Source organism: Lycium barbarum, chromosome 1 (genome assembly GCF_019175385.1).
Source record: "Lycium barbarum isolate Lr01 chromosome 1, ASM1917538v2, whole genome shotgun sequence".
In the NCBI taxonomy this organism is placed as follows: Eukaryota; Viridiplantae; Streptophyta; class Magnoliopsida; order Solanales; family Solanaceae; genus Lycium; species Lycium barbarum.
Window position 1 is genome coordinate 9143737 of NC_083337.1, and position 18092 is coordinate 9161828.

Below are 18092 nucleotides of genomic sequence, written 5' to 3' on the forward strand. Positions count from 1 at the left end.
TTTTGAAACTTGTGGTTCTATCCCAACACTCATAACCCTCTCTCTTTGCCAACTACAGTAGGTTTGCCCCTATATAATCTCTCCTTTTCAAAGTAAACTTCTAAGAGCATGTTTGGGTGGGCTTATGTCTATAAGCTGTAAACAGTTTATAAGCTAAAAAAAATAAATTGGGTAGTTTAACTTATTTTTTTTGGCTTATAAGTTGAAAATAACTTATAAACTGCTTTAGATAAGCTAAGTCAAATGAACGAAATTATTTTTTTAGCTTATTTTAAGCACAAAATACTTTAAGCTGAGTCAAACGCTCCAAAAAGTTGAAAACAGCTTATAACTAATATGCAAACGGGCTCTAAGTAACCCTCTCTTTCTTCTGTTTAAGCAAAGGGAAAATTTCACAAATAACCCAATAGGTTACCACGAGAGGGAAGAAAAATGAGGCTAGATCCCTAATTATTCATAAATCGAGAATGTCTATCTGAAGGTGATGGAAAAAGCCTGAAGCAACAAACAAAAAGGTACTTTCTCTTTTATGTTGTTAGCTTTCAAAAAAAAAAAAAAAAAAACAATGTTTGTTTTATTGAGTTCCTCTGTTTTCTGATAGTATGTTTATTTTTTCCTTTTGGGTTGTTGTTTTCTTGTGTTCTAGGAATATATATGGTGTAAGTATGCCCATATCGAGGCCAATTCGAAGACTTTTAGTTGCTTTTGCTGAGTTAGAGTAGATTTTAATTGAAAACTGGGGATTATGGTTCTTGGGTAATTTGAAATATCTGTTGGCCAAATGGAGAAATCTAATGGTTTTTTCATTAAAAGACTTCGTGGGGTGTTCAATATTGTATGTGCCCTAGTCCTAATGTTCATGTTTTACAACCGTGAAGACATTTTGGGCAATCCAATTTTAAGGAAGTCATCTTTAGTTTCTAGTCAGTGGCATAAAAGGAGTAATTTTGATGGTTATTCTTCACATACACGAGTGTTTCGTCGAGGGATGTTAGAAGTAAATAAAGGAAAATTAAGAAAAGGAAAGACAAAGCGCTACAGAGGGAGGAGTTATTCTTGTCTTCAACAAGTGAAAGGGGCAGATAAGGTATATAGGATTCTGTTGAAGAGTTAACTTAGTAAATTCAAGGTTATTCCTACTGCTTTGGGGTAAGGAAAAAAAAAAAGGAAAGAAAGTTTGTATGTAGGATCGAACTCCTGCCGCAGAAGGTTCAGTACTCTCCCACCCACCTTTTAAACCAAAGCACCCAGCGAACTTTTCTGTAAATGGGTGCTCGCTTTAATCTTTATGCGGTTCTGGACAATTTTCTATATAGGCGTACGCCTTCCCCGTTCGGAGTAATGGGTGCTCAAGCACCGTGAGCACCCACGGGTCTATGTGGGTCCGTCCCTGCTGGAGAAATATGTTCCTTTTTGGGTTTTAACTCTCAATTGTTTATCTTGAATTCAGCATTTTAATCTTATATCAATAAATGTTTCATCAGAAGACTGGCTAACTCTCTTGATTTTCTTACTAAGTTGTATATATTTGATGTATCATATGTCTAATTGCTTGGAAAACTACTTTCTGTTTTTCGTAATTCAAAAGAATGTTTTTATCAGAATTATTTTTTGGAATAGCGTTGTAATGAAATTGAAGCAGCTGTAAAGTTGTGTCGGTGTGATCTATAGGTCACAGGTTCGAGTTGTTGCATTAGGGTAGTCTGTCTACATCACACCCCTTGGGGTAGGGCCCTTCCCTTGGACCCTGCTAATGCGGAATGCTTTGTGCACCGGGCTGCCCCTTTAGTGTCGTAATGAAATCAGGATTTTAAGAATTCCAACTTCTTAAACACAAATTCACGTCTTAACTGGCGGTTTTTTGAACTCTCTTTTAATATGCTGCTGTATCCTTTTTAAATAGTTGTGACATTATAAGTTGAGGTTGTTTTTTGATCTTGTTTCACAATCTTGCAGTTTCCGTTGAGTGCAATGTGACCTCTCTCTCCCTTACACGGTTTTGCATGAATGTTCAGAAAACATACGTGTCTATTTATGCCTAAATTGAGTGTTTTTAGTTTTCTGACATCCTCTTTTCGTTGTTCCTGGACAAAGACACACATAAGGTTTCATGATCCGAGAATTGAGGTTACCACTATATGCTTAACTGTTCTTTCTCTTCTCCAGTTTCAGCTCTTAACTGTTAAATAGGTTCTTGATGTCGGACCCGGAGGCTTCAGCAGATGAAAACTATGTTTCCGTTCCTCGTGGTGGTCCTATTTACATATCTGATATGGTTGGTTCACTCACTAGGGTTGCTGACTTTGAGATCAGCATCTTCCATGAACTTGAGGTATGAAGCTATTTACCTTTAGATAATGATGACACTCATTATTTGAAGGTTTTATACCTTTTATAGATTCCATGGTCATGTGAAAATATATTTGAATCAGGAGTTCGTATACAGAACTCCCCTGGACCCCGAATAAACAAAATTAAAACATGAAAGAAAGAAGATAAGAAGTCCATTATGGATTTCACCATTTATGAAACTTTGCTTATGGTCAGTATTTTAAGGATCTCAATTTTGTTATGCAGCGCCTCAAGGCAGAGTTGTCCTCTGATTCACTGGAAATGTTTGATGCTGAGATATCGTAAGTGTTCCTCTTTTCTGCTCCTCTTCACTACTAGAAAAGCAGAGAAAAGTGAAGTGGATCATATGACCTTCCACATACTTTCTCTTGCATATCCTTTAATTAATTTTGGACGGTGATCAATTCATTTGTTTGAGATGCAATACTGCAAGCATTTTTGGTTTACTATGTGATAGATTTCAGAGTGAAAATTAAAACATGATTTCCTGGAATATTTGTGAGTCTTTGGGTTTTTATTGCATGGACAGATTCTTTTCACTTTCCAGGGTTTGGGTTTTAAAATGTTCTGCTGACTCGAAGTTTGTATTCAGACAGGAGATATCATAAGATAACTGTGACTGAGGGGATGGTCTCATTGCTTCTATTTTGTGTAGAGTAGTTTTGGGATCATTTATATTTATCAATAACACCTTGTTAGTAGGTTGTTTGTAAATTATTTTTCGTCTTTAAGTTATTTGTGACAGCTGCTAACTTGTCATCCAGTTTTATTTTGGCAGCTGAATATCGTTATTACTATTTTTAAGTATTAATATATTGTTATCGTTGTTATTTTTACTTTACTTCAGTGAATGTACTTTAAAGAAAATAAAAATTGATTATGTTTTTAATCACATATCTACATCTACTCCCTACTACCCAAATAAACAGTACAAACAACAACATACCCAGTGTATTCCCACAAGCACAAGTGGGATTCTGGGAGGGTAGGATGGACGTAGACCTTAGCCTTATCTTTGTGGGGTACAAAGGTTGTTTCTGATAGACCCTTTGCACAAAAGAAAAGACAAGGATGTGAAGCGTGGTATGAAGAAAAATATGACAACAAAATAGTGAGATAAAAAGCAAATGAGGCAACATATAGCAATACACATTTGAAGAAAAGAAACTACGCAATTACTAACTAATAGTACTAATAAGGGGACCACTCGGCTACCTACTATCCTTCTAGCCTAATTCTCGACCTCCACGCCTTTCTATCTAGGGGCATGTCCTCAATAAGTTGAAGCTCCCTAGTTCTTTTTCGGCCTACCTCTACCTCTCCTAACTCCTGTCATAGCCAACCTCTCACACCTTCTTACTGACGCATCCACACACCTCCTCTTCACATGCCTGAACCATCTTAGTCTCGCTGTCATCATTTTGTCGGCCACAGGGGCCACTTCCACCTTGCCCTGTATAACTTAGTTCCTAATCATATCCCCCTAGTATGCACACATTCATCTGAGCATCCTCATCTTCTGAACGTGGGTGTTTTTGACTGGCCAGCACTCTGCCCCATACAACAAGGTGGGTCTAACCACCACTCTGTAAAATTTAACTTTAAGCTTGGCTGCACATTTTTATCGCACAGTACCTCGGATGCGAGCCTTCATTCACCCTCCCTGTCCCAGTACGATGAGTGACATCATCATCAATCTCCCCATCTCCCTGTATTATGGACCCAAGATATTTGAAACTACCTTTCTTGGATAGGACTCGTGCATTGATCTTCACTTCCACTTCCGCCTCATGCGTCACATCACTGAACTTAAACTTTAGATACTTAAACCTTACCTTATCAAAAAAAACTTTACACTCTAGATACTCTGTCTTAGTCTTGCTTAACCTGAAACCTTTAGACTCTAGGATCTTTCGTCAAACTTTCAGCCTATCACTAACTCCATCACGTGTCTCGTCGATCAGTACTATGTCATTTGCGAGTAGCATACACCACGGCACCTAACCTTGAATATGCCGTGTCGGTTCGTCCATCACTAAGGCGAATAGGAAAGGGCTTGATAACGACGAGGTTAGGGAGACCCCAAATTTAGAATTAAAATACTAGAAGTGCGGAAGCAAATATAGAAAAGAATCTGAAAAACTAGAAAAATAAAGAAATGGGAAATTCAAAGAAAATAGTTCCAAGAAATTCCAAGAACGCAAGTTCTAAAGATTGAAAAGATATAAGTAACAACGAATTGGTTATTGGATGAACCAAACACCTTTACTTGAGAAACGAATCAAACTTTGAATTCGGATCTTGACTGCTTCCTGAGTAACATTAGACGAAAATTGGTATGTATACTAATCGCCTTCTAAGAATACCAAGAAGAAACTGAAGATATAAAAAAGAAGTTATCTTACTAACTTGAACTATGAACTAGTGTTGAAAGATAAATCCCAAAATAATGCCACAAAGGTTCAAAAGAACTCTCAATATATTATATTCTTCAAAATCTGAATTACAATGAAGGACAAGCACCCCTTTATATAGTATAAAGAAGGGAGCTGGTCAAGGCTTCAATAAATGAGAATTATATTCCCTAGAAGCATAGAAGACTACCCACACTTAGACCAATGCAAGTCAACATACACATGGACCAATCAGGTCAACATAGATTAAAACAACTATTGAATATATTCTAGAAATTATATTTTGGGCTGCTGGAAATTTCTCTTTTTTGGAGCAGATTTGGGCCTCATTCCATCTTATCTTGGACTTTGGGCTCAAAATAAGTGTAAGACTTGAGGAAAATATCTGGATTGGGTTGGAGCTCTTCTTCTATCATAAGACACTTTTTAATTGTTAATTGTAGCCCATTGAGCTTGTCTTGAAATATCCTTGTTTAAGATTTTGTCATGGGTCTTCTTGGAACTTCCAAATCTTCATCCATGTCCTTCAATGATTCTGAGCTGACATGGATGCTATCGTTCCCCTCTTCTTGAAGAGAATTCGTCCTCGAATTCAAACCTGCATCAAATAAGGAAAGATTAGAAACTTTGAAGGTAGCACTAACTTGATATTCACTAGAAATATCAAGTTTATCAGCATTGTCTCCAATCCTTTCAAGGACTTCAAATGAACCATCTCCTCTTGAGTATAGTTTCCCTTTTTCCTCTCTGGAGTTGTCATTTTGCATTTCCTTACTCCTTTCAATTTTGTATCTCTCTTCCTTACCATTTTCCTTTTCACTCAATTCTTTTATTCTCTCATCTTCTATATTTTCTGGAGGTTTAGGAACTTCTATTTGTGTAAGAGAAGTTACACACGATGAAGAGTCACTCTCTTGTTCACAACTTGACTCCTCCTCTTGGAAGATAACATACTTCACCATCTTATTGGAACGAATAGGACTTTTGGAGTTAACTTCATCTTGAGACTGTGTTATAGAATGAATGCGCTTGAATTCCTCTTTTCAATCACCCCAAGTCAAAAGTAGTCGATAAATTTCACCCAATGAGGGTTACTATAATCATCGACTAATTTTCGTAATTTCTGGGACAAGGCCCTTGTGGCAAACTCCAATTTCTCTATCTCCCATTAATTGTTACAAGCAAATATATGCTCCATGTAATATTCCCATTGGAGGTAAGTTTCTTTACTAGCATACATGCACAATTTTGATAGTACCACGTGACTACTATCCGACTTGGCCAATCCTTCATAATCATATATTCTTGCACCTATGAAAGATTTGGAAGTTCCAAGAAGACCCATGACAAGATCTCAAACAAGGAAATTTCAAGACAAGCTCAATGGGCTGCAATTAACAATGAAAAAGTGTCTTGTGATGGAAAAAGAGCTCCAGCCCAATTCAGATATTTTCCTCAAGTCTTACACCTATTTTGAGGGCCAAATTAAAGTTCAAGATGAGATGGAATGAGGCCCCAATCTGCTCCAAAAAAGAGAAATTTCCAGAACCCAAAATGTAATTTCTAGAATATATATTTAATAATTATTTTTAATCTATGTTGACCTGCATTGGTCTATGTGTATGTTGACTTGCATTGGTTTAACTGTGGGTACTCTTCCATGCTTCTAGGGTATATAATTCCCACTTATTGAAGTCTTGACCAGCTCCCTTCTTTATACTATATAAGGGGTGCTTGTCCTTCATTGTAATTCAGATTTTGAAGAATATAATATATTGAGAGTTCTTTTGAACCTTTGTGGCATTATTTTGGGATTTATCTTTCAACACTAGTTCATAGTTCAAGTTAGTAAGATAACTTCTTTGATTTCTTTCGAAGCCGATTAGTTCTAATACTAATTGTTGTCTTAAATTACTCACAAAGCGGTTAAGATCCGAATATATTGTTTTTGATTCGTTATCTCAAGTCTTGACAGGATCCATGTGACCAGGAGGTCACGGGTTCGAGCCATAGAAACAACCTCTTACAGAAATGCAAGGTAAGGCTGCGTACAATAGACCCTTATGGTCTGGTCCTTCCCCGGACCCCGTGCATAGCGGGAGCTTAGTGGACCGGACTGCCCTTTTTTTTTGTCTCAAGTAAAGGCGTTAGATTTCTTCTTATAAATCTATACGTTGTTACTTGGATCCTGTCAAGACTTTAGAAGTTACGTTCTTGGATTGTTCCTTCGAATTTCCCCTATCTTTTATTTTCTAGTTTTCAGATTCTTTTTTTATATTTGCTTCCGCACTTCTAATATTTTAATTCTAAATTTGAGATCTCCCTAACCTCGTCATTATCAGGGCTAATCCATGGTGCAGCCCCATCATCACTGGGCTGTGTTCTGAGCCCCCCCGCCCCCCCCCCAAAAAAAAAAACTGTTCTAACCCGGGTCTTGGCTCCATCTTACATGTCCTTAATTACCCCAATGTAAGCCACAGGTACACCTTCAGACTCCAAACATCTCCACAGGACCTCCCTAGGGACTTTATCTGACGCCTTTTCCAGATCAATGAACACCATGTGTAAACCCAAATACGCAGTAGTACATATAAAAGAGAGGTAGTGCTTATTAGTTATTACATTGACTCTTCAAATTTTAACTTTGGTAAGCTGGACTTCTGTATGGATTATATTTCTTAGGTTTTGAACAGTCTACTTGGATTTTCCGCATAATGAACTGACTCTGGTCATTGATTGTGTTGCAGGGTTGAAGAGCTTAAAATTATCAGTGAAGAGGAATTGGTGGCTCAAGCCTTTGAAGAAGCATTTAAGGTGACATTTTTTAAATATAGGAAGTCATTATAACAGTTAGTTTACAAATTTTCACTTATTAGAAAAAGGGTTAGCTTACAAATTTTCACTTACTAAAGAAAATAAAGGGGATCTTCATGTAATGATAACAGGATGATGAGTTGGCCAAAGACTCTTCACAAACTTTGACAGAGCACCTCGGTACAAGGTTAGTTAAATGAATATTCTACACCAAGACCTATTTTACTGTTTTTTGTGGTCTTTGTTTCTTCCATTCGGGTTAGATGATATTTCCACAATTCTATGATTTGTGTCCAATTCTACTTATGTACCTCTAGATACTTGATTAGGTTGGAAGATGGAATAAGTGGTTACCTATTTCCTTCTGTTCTAGGGAGCTATGCATGTGAAGATCTTTGCTCTTTTAATAATAAAGCAAGTCAAACAGCTTTTGGAAATGAATGTTTATTGATTATGGAAATAAATAAAGGAACGCAAAAAAGGGACTAGCAAGTTGTGTAGAAATTGAATTGACTTGCAAAGTAGTATTTTAATAAGCATGATGATATTTAAAAATTATTCTTGCATGTGTATATATCTATAGGAAACTGGATGGAAGAATTATTCTTTGAGGTTTGGACATTCTATATATTAGAGTCACTGAGATTTTTTTTTTTTTTTTTTTTCATAAAACAGTAATATCTTCAAGTCTCTCTTGATGTCAAATGATAGTTCCCAACACCACTTACACCTGATAAAACCATATTTAGCTGTTCATTCCATTTGTTTGTGTATGTGCTAGTTTGCCGTTTTGCGTATGGTCCACACTCATTTGCTTAGTTCTATTTTTTTTCAAATCCCCTTTCTTACTAAAAACAGTAGAACAGATAATGGGAAATCGGATACGGAACTTGCTTCATTTGAAAGGTCAGAAAGAGAAGTGGACTCCTCTACTATCCATGATCCCTCAAACCACGTCTTTCCTGGGGCCTGCAACAACAAAGATTCAGATAAAAGCAAGTCCTACAAAAGGAAACGGGGGAAGAATGTTCATTTGAAGAATGCTGTTGAAAGAGAAGTGGACTCTTCTAGTAAACATGATCCCTCAAACCAAGTCCCTTCTGGGGCCTGCAACAACATAGGTTCAGATAAAAGCAAGTCCAACAAAAGGAAACTTGGGAAGAATGCTGTTGAAAGAGAAGTGGACTCTTCTACTAAACATGATTCCTCAAACCACATCCCTCCTGTGGCCTGCAACAACAAAGGTTCAGATAAAAGCAAGTCCAACAAAAGGAAACAGGGGAAGAATGTTCATCAGAAGAATGCTGTTGAAAGAGAAGTGGACTCTTCTACTATACATGATTCCTCAAACCACGTCCCTCCTGGGGCCTGCAACAACGGAGGTTCAGATAAGAGCAAGTCCAACAAGAGGAAACGGGGGAAGAAACATCATAAGAATGCTATTGATGTATGCTACTGACCTTCTTCTGTTATATATATCTGTTCTAGCACTCTATTTTCTGTTGTGTTGAAGTCTTTGTTTGGTTTTTTAGTTAAAAGAGTTTTGTGTCCTCTCACCTCCTAATTAGAGTTTGTGTCCTATCCTATCATGGATATGGTTGAGAGTTATATAGTGTATACTATGCGTTAACTGGGACTATTAGATCACTTGGATGAGTAATCTAGCATTTTGTTTTATATTGATGATCTAGGTTAAGATGTATTTAAGAGTAAATCAAATGTTCAGGCTTATTTTCACCTTTTTAATCCCTTAAGAATTCACTTTCCATATTAGACTCAAAGGCGTTTATCATAGATAGCAAAGTAGTGGAAGTATGGAAAGTGAAAGGTGAATTCTCCACAGCACATACTTTAGAAGTGATGAACCATGAACAGGAGCTCCTCCAGTTAATCACTGAAACAAGCCTCCAAAACTGAAAGAAATCTACTTTTATTGTCCGATACTCCTATTAGTCCTAGTTGCTCATACAGCTTACGTTCCAACAGGTTGAAAATGAGAGATCTCCCAAGTCTAGCAATACCTTTTTAAAACAGGAGAATGTAATATTTGATCAGGATACATTGACCTTTTCTCCAAAAAAGAAAAAAAAAATTGAATTGTGTAAAAGTATGCAGGAGAAAAGAAAATGTTGAACATAATTTGGCTTATAAAAGCTGCCAGTTCATTTAGTCACATCTTATATATTTTTTTCTCATTGACATAATAGTGGTTGCTCATTTTTCCGCCATTTTCTTTCTCCTTGTGTTTTTAATTTAAGTGTTTTTTTTTTCCAAATAATAAGTTGATGTTCTTGCATTTTGTAGGACCACTATATTCCAAAGGTGGAACAACTTGCAAAAGTTAAAGAAAAACAAGAGGAAGAGAAAGCAGCGGCAAGATTGCACTCTTTCAAGTACAGATCATCATTTCTAGTTGATATGTTTTTATTTATGACTAAACCAATCTGTTATATCCATTATTTTGTGTCCTCTTGTGTTCTTCATCTTAGCTATCTTTTTTATATTTTTTTCAGTGGTAGTTGCAGCAGCAGCCACTCTGCCTCAAAATCCTCCAGTAGGGGTGCTAGGATGACATCTCTCAAGTCAGTAAGTTTGGGAACAAAGGTAGTGCTTCTAAGACCCTTGTTTCTTATTTACTGTATGTCCTAGTTTTAGATGAGTCTAGAATTTAAAAGGCCTGAGCAAGGCTAAAGTTAGTTTAAGGCTTGTTTAGGCTGTTAAAAAAAAAAACTATTGACTCATTCTATCTTTTGCCTGGTCGCTTAAGAGATATAATTGATCAGTTTTCCTTCCACCATATAATCTCACTGCAAATTTCAATATTCCATTATTTCCGAATGCCATGATAGAACTACGTAACCATCTAACTCTCCTTCCCTTCTATGACTGCAAAAGTCTGGCTTGCCGTGGTAGATCAACATTCTGTCCATCCGTACATGAAAAATCCCATTTCTGGACTGGGTACTTTTTCTTTGCTCTGAGTTTTATTTTGGAAAAAAAAAAAAAATCTTTGCTCTGAGAGCGTCTTTCTGTGTTCTCATTTTCTTGGGTATGGGGTGAGGGATGGGCGGTGGGGGTGAGGTAGGGGGTTTAATGAATTATAACTCTTATTAGTTTTACCAGTAATTTGTATATTATATATTATGAAGGAAAATTGCTTTTTCCGATCACTGAAAAAAAGAACTGGTTTTTTCATCCCCTCCTTTTAACTACTAACCATTAAAATTGAGGAAATGGTCAAATTTATATAATAAATTAGATAAGAATAAAAATGACTACATTCGCAAGAAGGTGCAAGTAGCACGCATGAGATGGTTTGGTCTTGTCCTGCGTCAACATACAGATGAATCGATCTATAGGTGTGAATTGTGGTGAGTGAAGGTGTTAAAAGGGAATGATGTAGACCTAAAATCACATAGAAGAAGTTGTGTCGAAAGACCTACAATTTCTTGGAATCAGTGTAGACTTAGCTAAAGATAGGCACATTGGAAGAAAAAGATCCATATAGGTGATATCTGGCTAAAGTAATTTCATGTAAGCCAATACATTACACTTGCATACATTGTAAATCTGTAGTATATGCTGTGATGGCGTCATGACCTTTCTAGTGTTGCTTTGCAGTTGACAGCTGTAATATGAATTAGATGTACATATCACTTCCTTTAGTTTAGTCCCTTAAATTTCTGCCATCTTAGTTCTAAACAGATGATGGTTTGTTGATTTCGTTCTTGGTCTTTTTATGCCAGGTGAGAGCAGCAAACACTTGTGAACATATTCCAGTGCAGTTTCCAGAAGTTATCCTCTGTGTTGAGATTTATCATTACAAAAGGACATGGACAAAAGTATGAACATGCTCTTTCTTGCTATCTTTGAAGCACTGATGAACTGATGTTTAGCAACATTGCCTTTATCTATTTTTGTTAGCTGCCACCTCTTTCATCTTCGTTCTTTACAGTAGTCATATTTAAATTCTCTGTAAACATTATGTTTGAGACCTTATCTGGGTGATGAAATAGAAGGCTATTTTGCTAGGTTATAGCTTATTTAGAGCCTTATCAGTTTTAAATTATGCATTTTGCCTGTTTTAGCTATTCTGACCTGCTGTCATAGTATTGAAATAACCTTGTTAAAGATGATCAAAGATCTTCCTGTTACTGCTTTTTTAGTAATACTCATGTAACTTTATATTCTAATATATTGTTAAAACTGACTATGATGATATGTATCTGTAGACTCAAGAATTTCTGGTGCTTGGGCGGCAATTTTTGACGGAAATGAGAGATAAGATTTATTGCATTACTGATGAGATAATGAAAAAAACAGACAAAAATGATCCTTCGGGCTATTTCCTTGTGGAGGTAATGGTCTAGCAAAATTTGCTTTCTAATGATAAATAGCAATTTTCGTCTGTTTAATATAGTCTTATGACCAACCTAAATATTTTCTGTAGGATGTCTTTTGCAATGATTTCAGGAATCCTTCTGCTACAGACTATAGTAAGCCAATACTTGATTGGCTTCAAGAATCTAAGAGCGAGGCACTGGAAAAATGGGAATCTATCGCCTCCGGTGAACTGCCACAGAAACAAAAGGCACTTTTTGGCAGTAAAATGGGACCACAATTGCCCCATTTCAAGGCCATTGAAATGCAAAAAATTCGTTTCTGTGACTTAAGATTTCGACTTGGTGCTGGATATCTTTACTGTCACCAGGTAATATTTCTTGCTCAGTTTGTTTTATTTTTCTGTTGCTCAGGGGATCTGTTCGTTTTTAATTCAAATCACTGTTCATTAATACTTCACCACGGAAGTCTTAAGATAAATACAAAGAGTATACACATACAGTTCCAGTCATCCATCAAGTCTAGCCAACTATTAATAGAGAAAGGTATTTTCTATTTCAATAGTCGCGTGCCTCAATCCTAATCTAGTGGTATCGGCTATATGAATCCTCTGTATTTATTCCTCTCTTCGGACCCATATCCTTACAATGGTGGCAAATAATTTGTCTTTTAAGGTGAATGGGAAGTTTTCTAAAAATAGAAGTTCACTGAATCTCACACTTATCTCTACCAGGACATAATGTTTAATGTAACAACAATAGCTCTAATCGTAAGTGGTTGGTTTCACCTATAAATGATTCTTTGCTTCCATTATGTTATGTTCTTAGGTAAGTCCACGTTGATTTCGAGAAGCTATAGATTTTTGAGACAATTAATCTCTATGTGATTAAAGGTTCACCTTGTATCTTTCAACACCTTCAATTACTACACTGTCGCATGTTCAGACGGGTGCATTTGGAGGTTGCCATATAGGCTATAGCATATACCTCTTATTTTATCGTGTGTACTACTTGCATTTGCTTCACTCGTTCGTGTTTAGCATGAACTGTACTATATATAAATTGTTAATGGCTTTGTGTCTGTGTTTGCATGATATAAAGGGGGACTGCAAGCATCAAGTTGTAATAAGAGACATGAGGCTTATACATCCAGAGGACGTACAGAACCGAGCCGCGTATCCATTGATAACCTATCAGCCAAAATTGAGGTTCCAGAAATGCTCTGTTTGCAAAATTTATAGAGCAGTTAAGGTGACTGTTGATGATAAATGGGCTGCTGAAAATCCTTGCTACTTTTGTGACCTTTGCTATTACATGCTCCATTATGTAGATGGGACTCTGCTTTATGATGATTTCTCTGTATTTGAATATCTCCATGAGTAGAATGTAACCAGAACAACAGAAGTTTATATAGTAGTCTTTTTTTAACTGAGGGAAAAAAAATGTTTTCATTGCAGTTCTGAAAATTCTCTATGCTTGTCAGTTTTACTTGTTTGGTTACCCTTCTTATAATGTGTTTTATACGCATTTAGCCACAAATTTACTGGTACGGTGTGTTTTGTTTGCCAAGTCTTTTTTCAAAAGAAACTTGAAAAATTACTTTCCGGGGTTCCGTTGGGCAGTGGAAAATATTTTCAAAAAAAAAAAAAAACTTCTGTTAGTGATATTAATATAAACACATTGGTATTCTGATGAAATTTTTGAAAACTACTGATTGAGAACAATCAATTACTATATGAAGTTAAGAATTGAGATAATTGTAGAGGAAAATAACTTCCACTTAAAGGTGAGGATGTCATTGTTATGAATCAGCCCGGGCCCAAGGTGTGCAGGGATTTCACACGAACAGTTAGTGGGCCAAGAAGAAACATTTGGACCAGAAGGCTTTCACAAAGATTGGTTTGGATCCAGGCCCAATTACCCAGTGTTAAAAGGGACTAGAACTTACAAAGAACGGTTATGCGAATAGTTCAGGTATCTGTATTCTCTCATCTCCTTTCTCTGAGCTCTAACTTCTCATCCCCATTCTTATTTCTATTGTAAGTTACTTGTTATTTCTAATTTAGTAGTTTAAGTGTTGCACTTGTAATCTGGCTATCAATGATTCTATAATACTTGAGTATTTTTGTTGAGAATTCTAGTTTGTTTCATTGTTGCTTTCATCGATTCGGATTCCATGACTCGCGCTTGCCTATCATCTATCGACGTTCTGGCGATCTCTCCCAAAGTTGTTGCAATAGAGCTACCCCGTTTCAGTGGTTCTAACCCAGAAGCATGGATCTTACAAGTTGAACGCTATTTTCAGTTCTACTCCATCACTGAAGCCTGTAAGTTGCCTCTCGCATCATTTTACTTGGATGGTGATGCTTTAGCATGGTTCCGATGGCTCTATCGAAATGATCAATTTTACGATTGGAAGCATTTCACAGAGAAATTGCTTCTGCGATTTCAACAACGTTCTTGCTGTGCTCCACGTTCAACTGCAAATGCCTTCGTCTCTACTTGGGATTATGATCCTGCCGCGCCAAATGTCCGATACATCTTCTCAGAGAGATGCAATTATTCCTAAGGATGCAATCACTAAAATTATTGCTGGGTTGGCAGAAATTTCAGAGAAGATTAAATGTTTAATAGATGGCACTTCTGCGAAGAGCATGATTTTTGATAAATTGCCCGAGAAATCTGTCCACGTAGATTCTTTGGCCGGCGATTTTAATGGACATAATGGTGCCATTGACATTCTTGAAGACATGGAAACCCATAAAGTCGGAAATAAAAATTCAGTCAAGGTCGTGGAGTTGGTAGAGGAATCTCCCATTGTTGCGGATGATCAGGTGTTCGACTACATGTTTGACGGAGCGACTGATACTTTCCAATGTAATAAACACTTATGCTCTTGTGTGGTGATCATGAGGGTCTCGTTCGTAAGCATAGCATGGAAGCTGTCAATTCAGCACAGGAAATTTCAGCGATTACCGAAGACCAAGTGTTCGACGTTAGTTCCTGTCTATGTGCAACTAAGTTGCTCGACCTTAGGCTGCCGTTAACACTGATGAAATCTGCTCCCGAAGATTTGATATATGAGGACCAGAGGGATGTGAAACTGCAAGTTCAGGACTCAGAGATTGCGGTCCAACATAAGTTGGCCGCTACCAGCCTATGCAAGGAAGCTACAAATGCCAAAAAGGAGTTGGTTCCAGAGGCTTTTTGCCCAATCTTACAGCAGCTTGCTCACATGATGGATTCAAAACATCTTGCGAAAGTTTTGTCGAAACATTTGGAGTCTGTTATCAACTCTCAGATTCCACGTCTCCGGTCTCTTTTCAATCAAACTATGACTGAGTTGTGTCATCATGGACACCCCATTATCACGGCTCCAGGGATAAATTCCAAGACCTCAACTCTAAGAGGTCATCTCGAGTACGTGACTTCTACCTCAATGACTAAAGTGTGGGATCCCAGACAACAATGGTATATGCAGCTTTCTATTTTTCTATGTGATTTTGCTTTGGTCATTGCTACTTCACCATTTTTTAGTCTCCTTTATAATCACTTGGAAAAGCATAATCATAATAAGGAGAGGCAAATAGAATTGCTTGTGCTCTTTTATCAATACCGGGATTTGGTACATGAACATGAGTGGTATGCCTTGCTTAAATGCCTGTGCATTGGAACTTCATAACATGGGTAATCTTGGACTTCCTTTTTTCCTTCATGACTCTCTTATTTTCTCTTTCTACAAGACCAATGAAATCATTGAAATTCTGGGTTTGGAGACTAGTGACATAATAATAAAGGTATTTAAAGGTGAAAGTGATGATTCTCAAGTTGAAGCTGCAAAGCCTTCTTGTTTTGGCTTGCACTCACCAGAAAATTACTTATGGATTAGTAGTAGCACTGAGAAGAGATGTTTCAGATACGTTGCAGCCGAAGTTTATCAGATCACTCTTGTTTGGACCAATGCGCGAGGAATATCAAATTACTTCCTGTTATTCAGTCTCTAGCTGTGTCGTGTCAGATGCAGAGCTTGATATTTGTGGACTGTTATGCTTTAGTTCGCTGCTCTTGACTGTAGTTAGAAGCGCGTTTCGACAGCAACACGACTTGACAGTGCCCACAACGTGTTCAGTGAAGATGGTTGAATTTATTAAACTTGAACTGCATAATGATTATTGGACAAGGCCATCCATTGACGTCTTTGCTGATGCATTAGCCATTGCTCTATGTTATGATGTTGTTCTCAGTGCTGCTGGCAAAATTCACACAGAAGGAATTACACAAGTCCTTCAGGGTGAGTTGTGGAGAAAAATGGGAGACAATAGCAATATCGACTCCATGGTTTGTTTAAGAATGTTGGGCCTCTAGAGTTTCACCCTGCAATTAATGGAGTAGTCGAGACTATGGTGGGACGTCTAAGCACGTTGCGTAGGAAATCAAATGTACATTTTACCACAATGAATCTAAATGTTGAACTACTGGAGAAAAAGGGCTGCCATGGGAACTATGCTTCTACATCAAAGAGGTGCTATGGTCTACAGGATACAACAATGTTTTTTAGAATAATTGGGGGTCCCTACTATGAACATCATTATACACATTTTTGTTGCTAGCAAATATCGGACCGCTGGTTTCTTTTTGGTATGCAAATGGACATGCCAATCAGTGGCCCTTGCCATCGTGGAAGTCGATATAGCTATAACTACTTTATCTATAATTGATTTCTTAACTCGAACCTTGAGGACAATGTTCTTATTGAGGGCGGGAGTATTGTTATGAATCAGCCCAGGCCCAAGGGGTGCAGGGATTTCACACAAACAGTTATTGGGCCAAGAAACATTTGGACCAGAAGGCTTTCACAAAGATTGGTTTGGGATCTAGGCCCAATTACCCATTGTTAAAAGGGACTAGAAGTTAGAAAGAACAGTTATACGAATAGTTTAGGTATCTGTATTCTCTCATCTCCTTTCTCTAGTTCTAATTTCTCATCCCAATTCTTATTTCTATTCTAAGTTACTTGTTATTTCTAATTCAGTAGTGTAAGTGTTGCACTTGTAATCTGGCTATGAATGATTATATAATACTTTGAGTATTTGTGTTGAGGATTTTAGTTTGTTTCAGTCATTTTCAGAAAAATATTTTATGGCAATCAAACACTAGAAAAGAGTTCTCGTGGTATCAAACTTATCCGTAATTGTTATCATCGGAGTGGATTTCTAGTGCCAAAGAACCCTTATATGGTTATTTGGGGTCCGGATCACCTCCAGTACCGCATCCTCCAATGTTCAATGGGCATCTAAATAGATGCCACGTGTCCACCAAAAAAAAATTAAAGGCTTGATCAAATCATATGATTACGCATTTTAGTATTTACCTATCATTAACAAAATAATAAGAATCTTAGTGTGCGTTGAACTATGTAATGTAGATTTGTTGGTTAAACTTTTTAAGAGTTAAGTTATATTCATTGTCAGTGTACAAAAAATTGAGAATTGACGAGTGTTAAAATTGACGAGCTACAACCAACTATGCAAATAAAGCTTCTTCTAATTTTATAACAGCCATGGAAAGAAGCTTGCATCAAGATCTGACTCCTCTGTATAGGAGTTCGAAAAAAGAAACAAGGCATACATGTGGAAAATTTACCAATTAGAACATGAAATGTAAATAAATTATGTAAGATACTAACTTTATTGTTGAATAATTACTTAATTGCATATGAAGATAGAGCCTTTCATAGGAAAAGTAAGAACATTTCTTCTTTTTTAATATATAGTTTACTAAGTCTTACTCCCTCCGGATCAAAAAGAGTGTTCACTTAGCCATTTGCACACTCTTTAAGAAAATACTAACTCCTAGACAAAAATAGGTAATTTGACTAAACTGCCCCTAATTAAATAGGCATTAGAATTTGATCACATAACACTTAATAGGGACAAATTTAGAAAAATAAGGTTAATTCTTTCTTGATTTGATAAGTGGACACTTTTTTATCCGGAGGGAGTATTTGTTTGCACTTAATGAAGATCTTAATCGTAATCATTTAGGTTTCAGTCATTAAATCCGTTTGTTTTTATGTTTGAATCTTAATCATTAAGTGTGTTTTTTATGTTCAATCACATAATGGCTCTGAATCCACATACATTTGAACATATGACTCTTAATTATTTACTAT

General features: G+C 36.8%; 1 protein-coding gene across 7 annotated transcripts; it reads left to right on the forward strand.

Annotated features, from left to right (window-relative positions):
* The first annotated feature begins 358 nt into the window (after positions 1 to 358).
* Positions 359 to 15533, forward strand: LOC132631264 (snRNA-activating protein complex subunit). 7 transcript variants are annotated; one of them, XR_009578831.1, is made up of 13 exons: positions 361 to 515; positions 647 to 2332; positions 2578 to 2633; positions 7514 to 7580; positions 7712 to 7767; positions 8439 to 9027; positions 9885 to 9973; positions 10094 to 10184; positions 11327 to 11422; positions 11813 to 11938; positions 12031 to 12291; positions 13022 to 14247; positions 14340 to 15533. XR_009578831.1 is itself a non-coding variant. In XM_060346874.1 (13 exons), the coding sequence occupies exons 3-13, from the start codon at positions 2198 to 2200 to the stop codon at positions 13301 to 13303; spliced, it is 1848 nt and encodes a 615-aa protein (XP_060202857.1). In that variant the 5' UTR covers positions 361 to 515; positions 647 to 1087; positions 2167 to 2197; the 3' UTR covers positions 13304 to 15533. The 7 variants fall into 7 exon arrangements, 4 of the variants coding, with proteins under 4 accessions (XP_060202846.1, XP_060202864.1, XP_060202860.1 ...); XR_009578827.1 differs by having other exon boundaries at positions 14350 to 15533; XR_009578830.1 differs by having other exon boundaries at positions 13022 to 13894; positions 14149 to 15533.
* Positions 15534 to 18092: the final 2559 nt, after the last annotated feature.

Bases quoted from the DNA above. Each gene is read 5' to 3' on its own strand.
- LOC132631264 (XM_060346863.1), top strand. From the start codon at position 2,198: ATGTCGGACCCGGAGGCTTCAGCAGATGAAAACTATGTTTCCGTTCCT. The intron at 2,333-2,577 runs GTATGAAGCTAT...TTTGTTATGCAG, and splicing joins GCATCTTCCATGAACTTGAG to CGCCTCAAGGCAGAGTTGTC. The intron at 12,292-13,021 runs GTAATATTTCTT...CATGATATAAAG, and splicing joins GATATCTTTACTGTCACCAG to GGGGACTGCAAGCATCAAGT.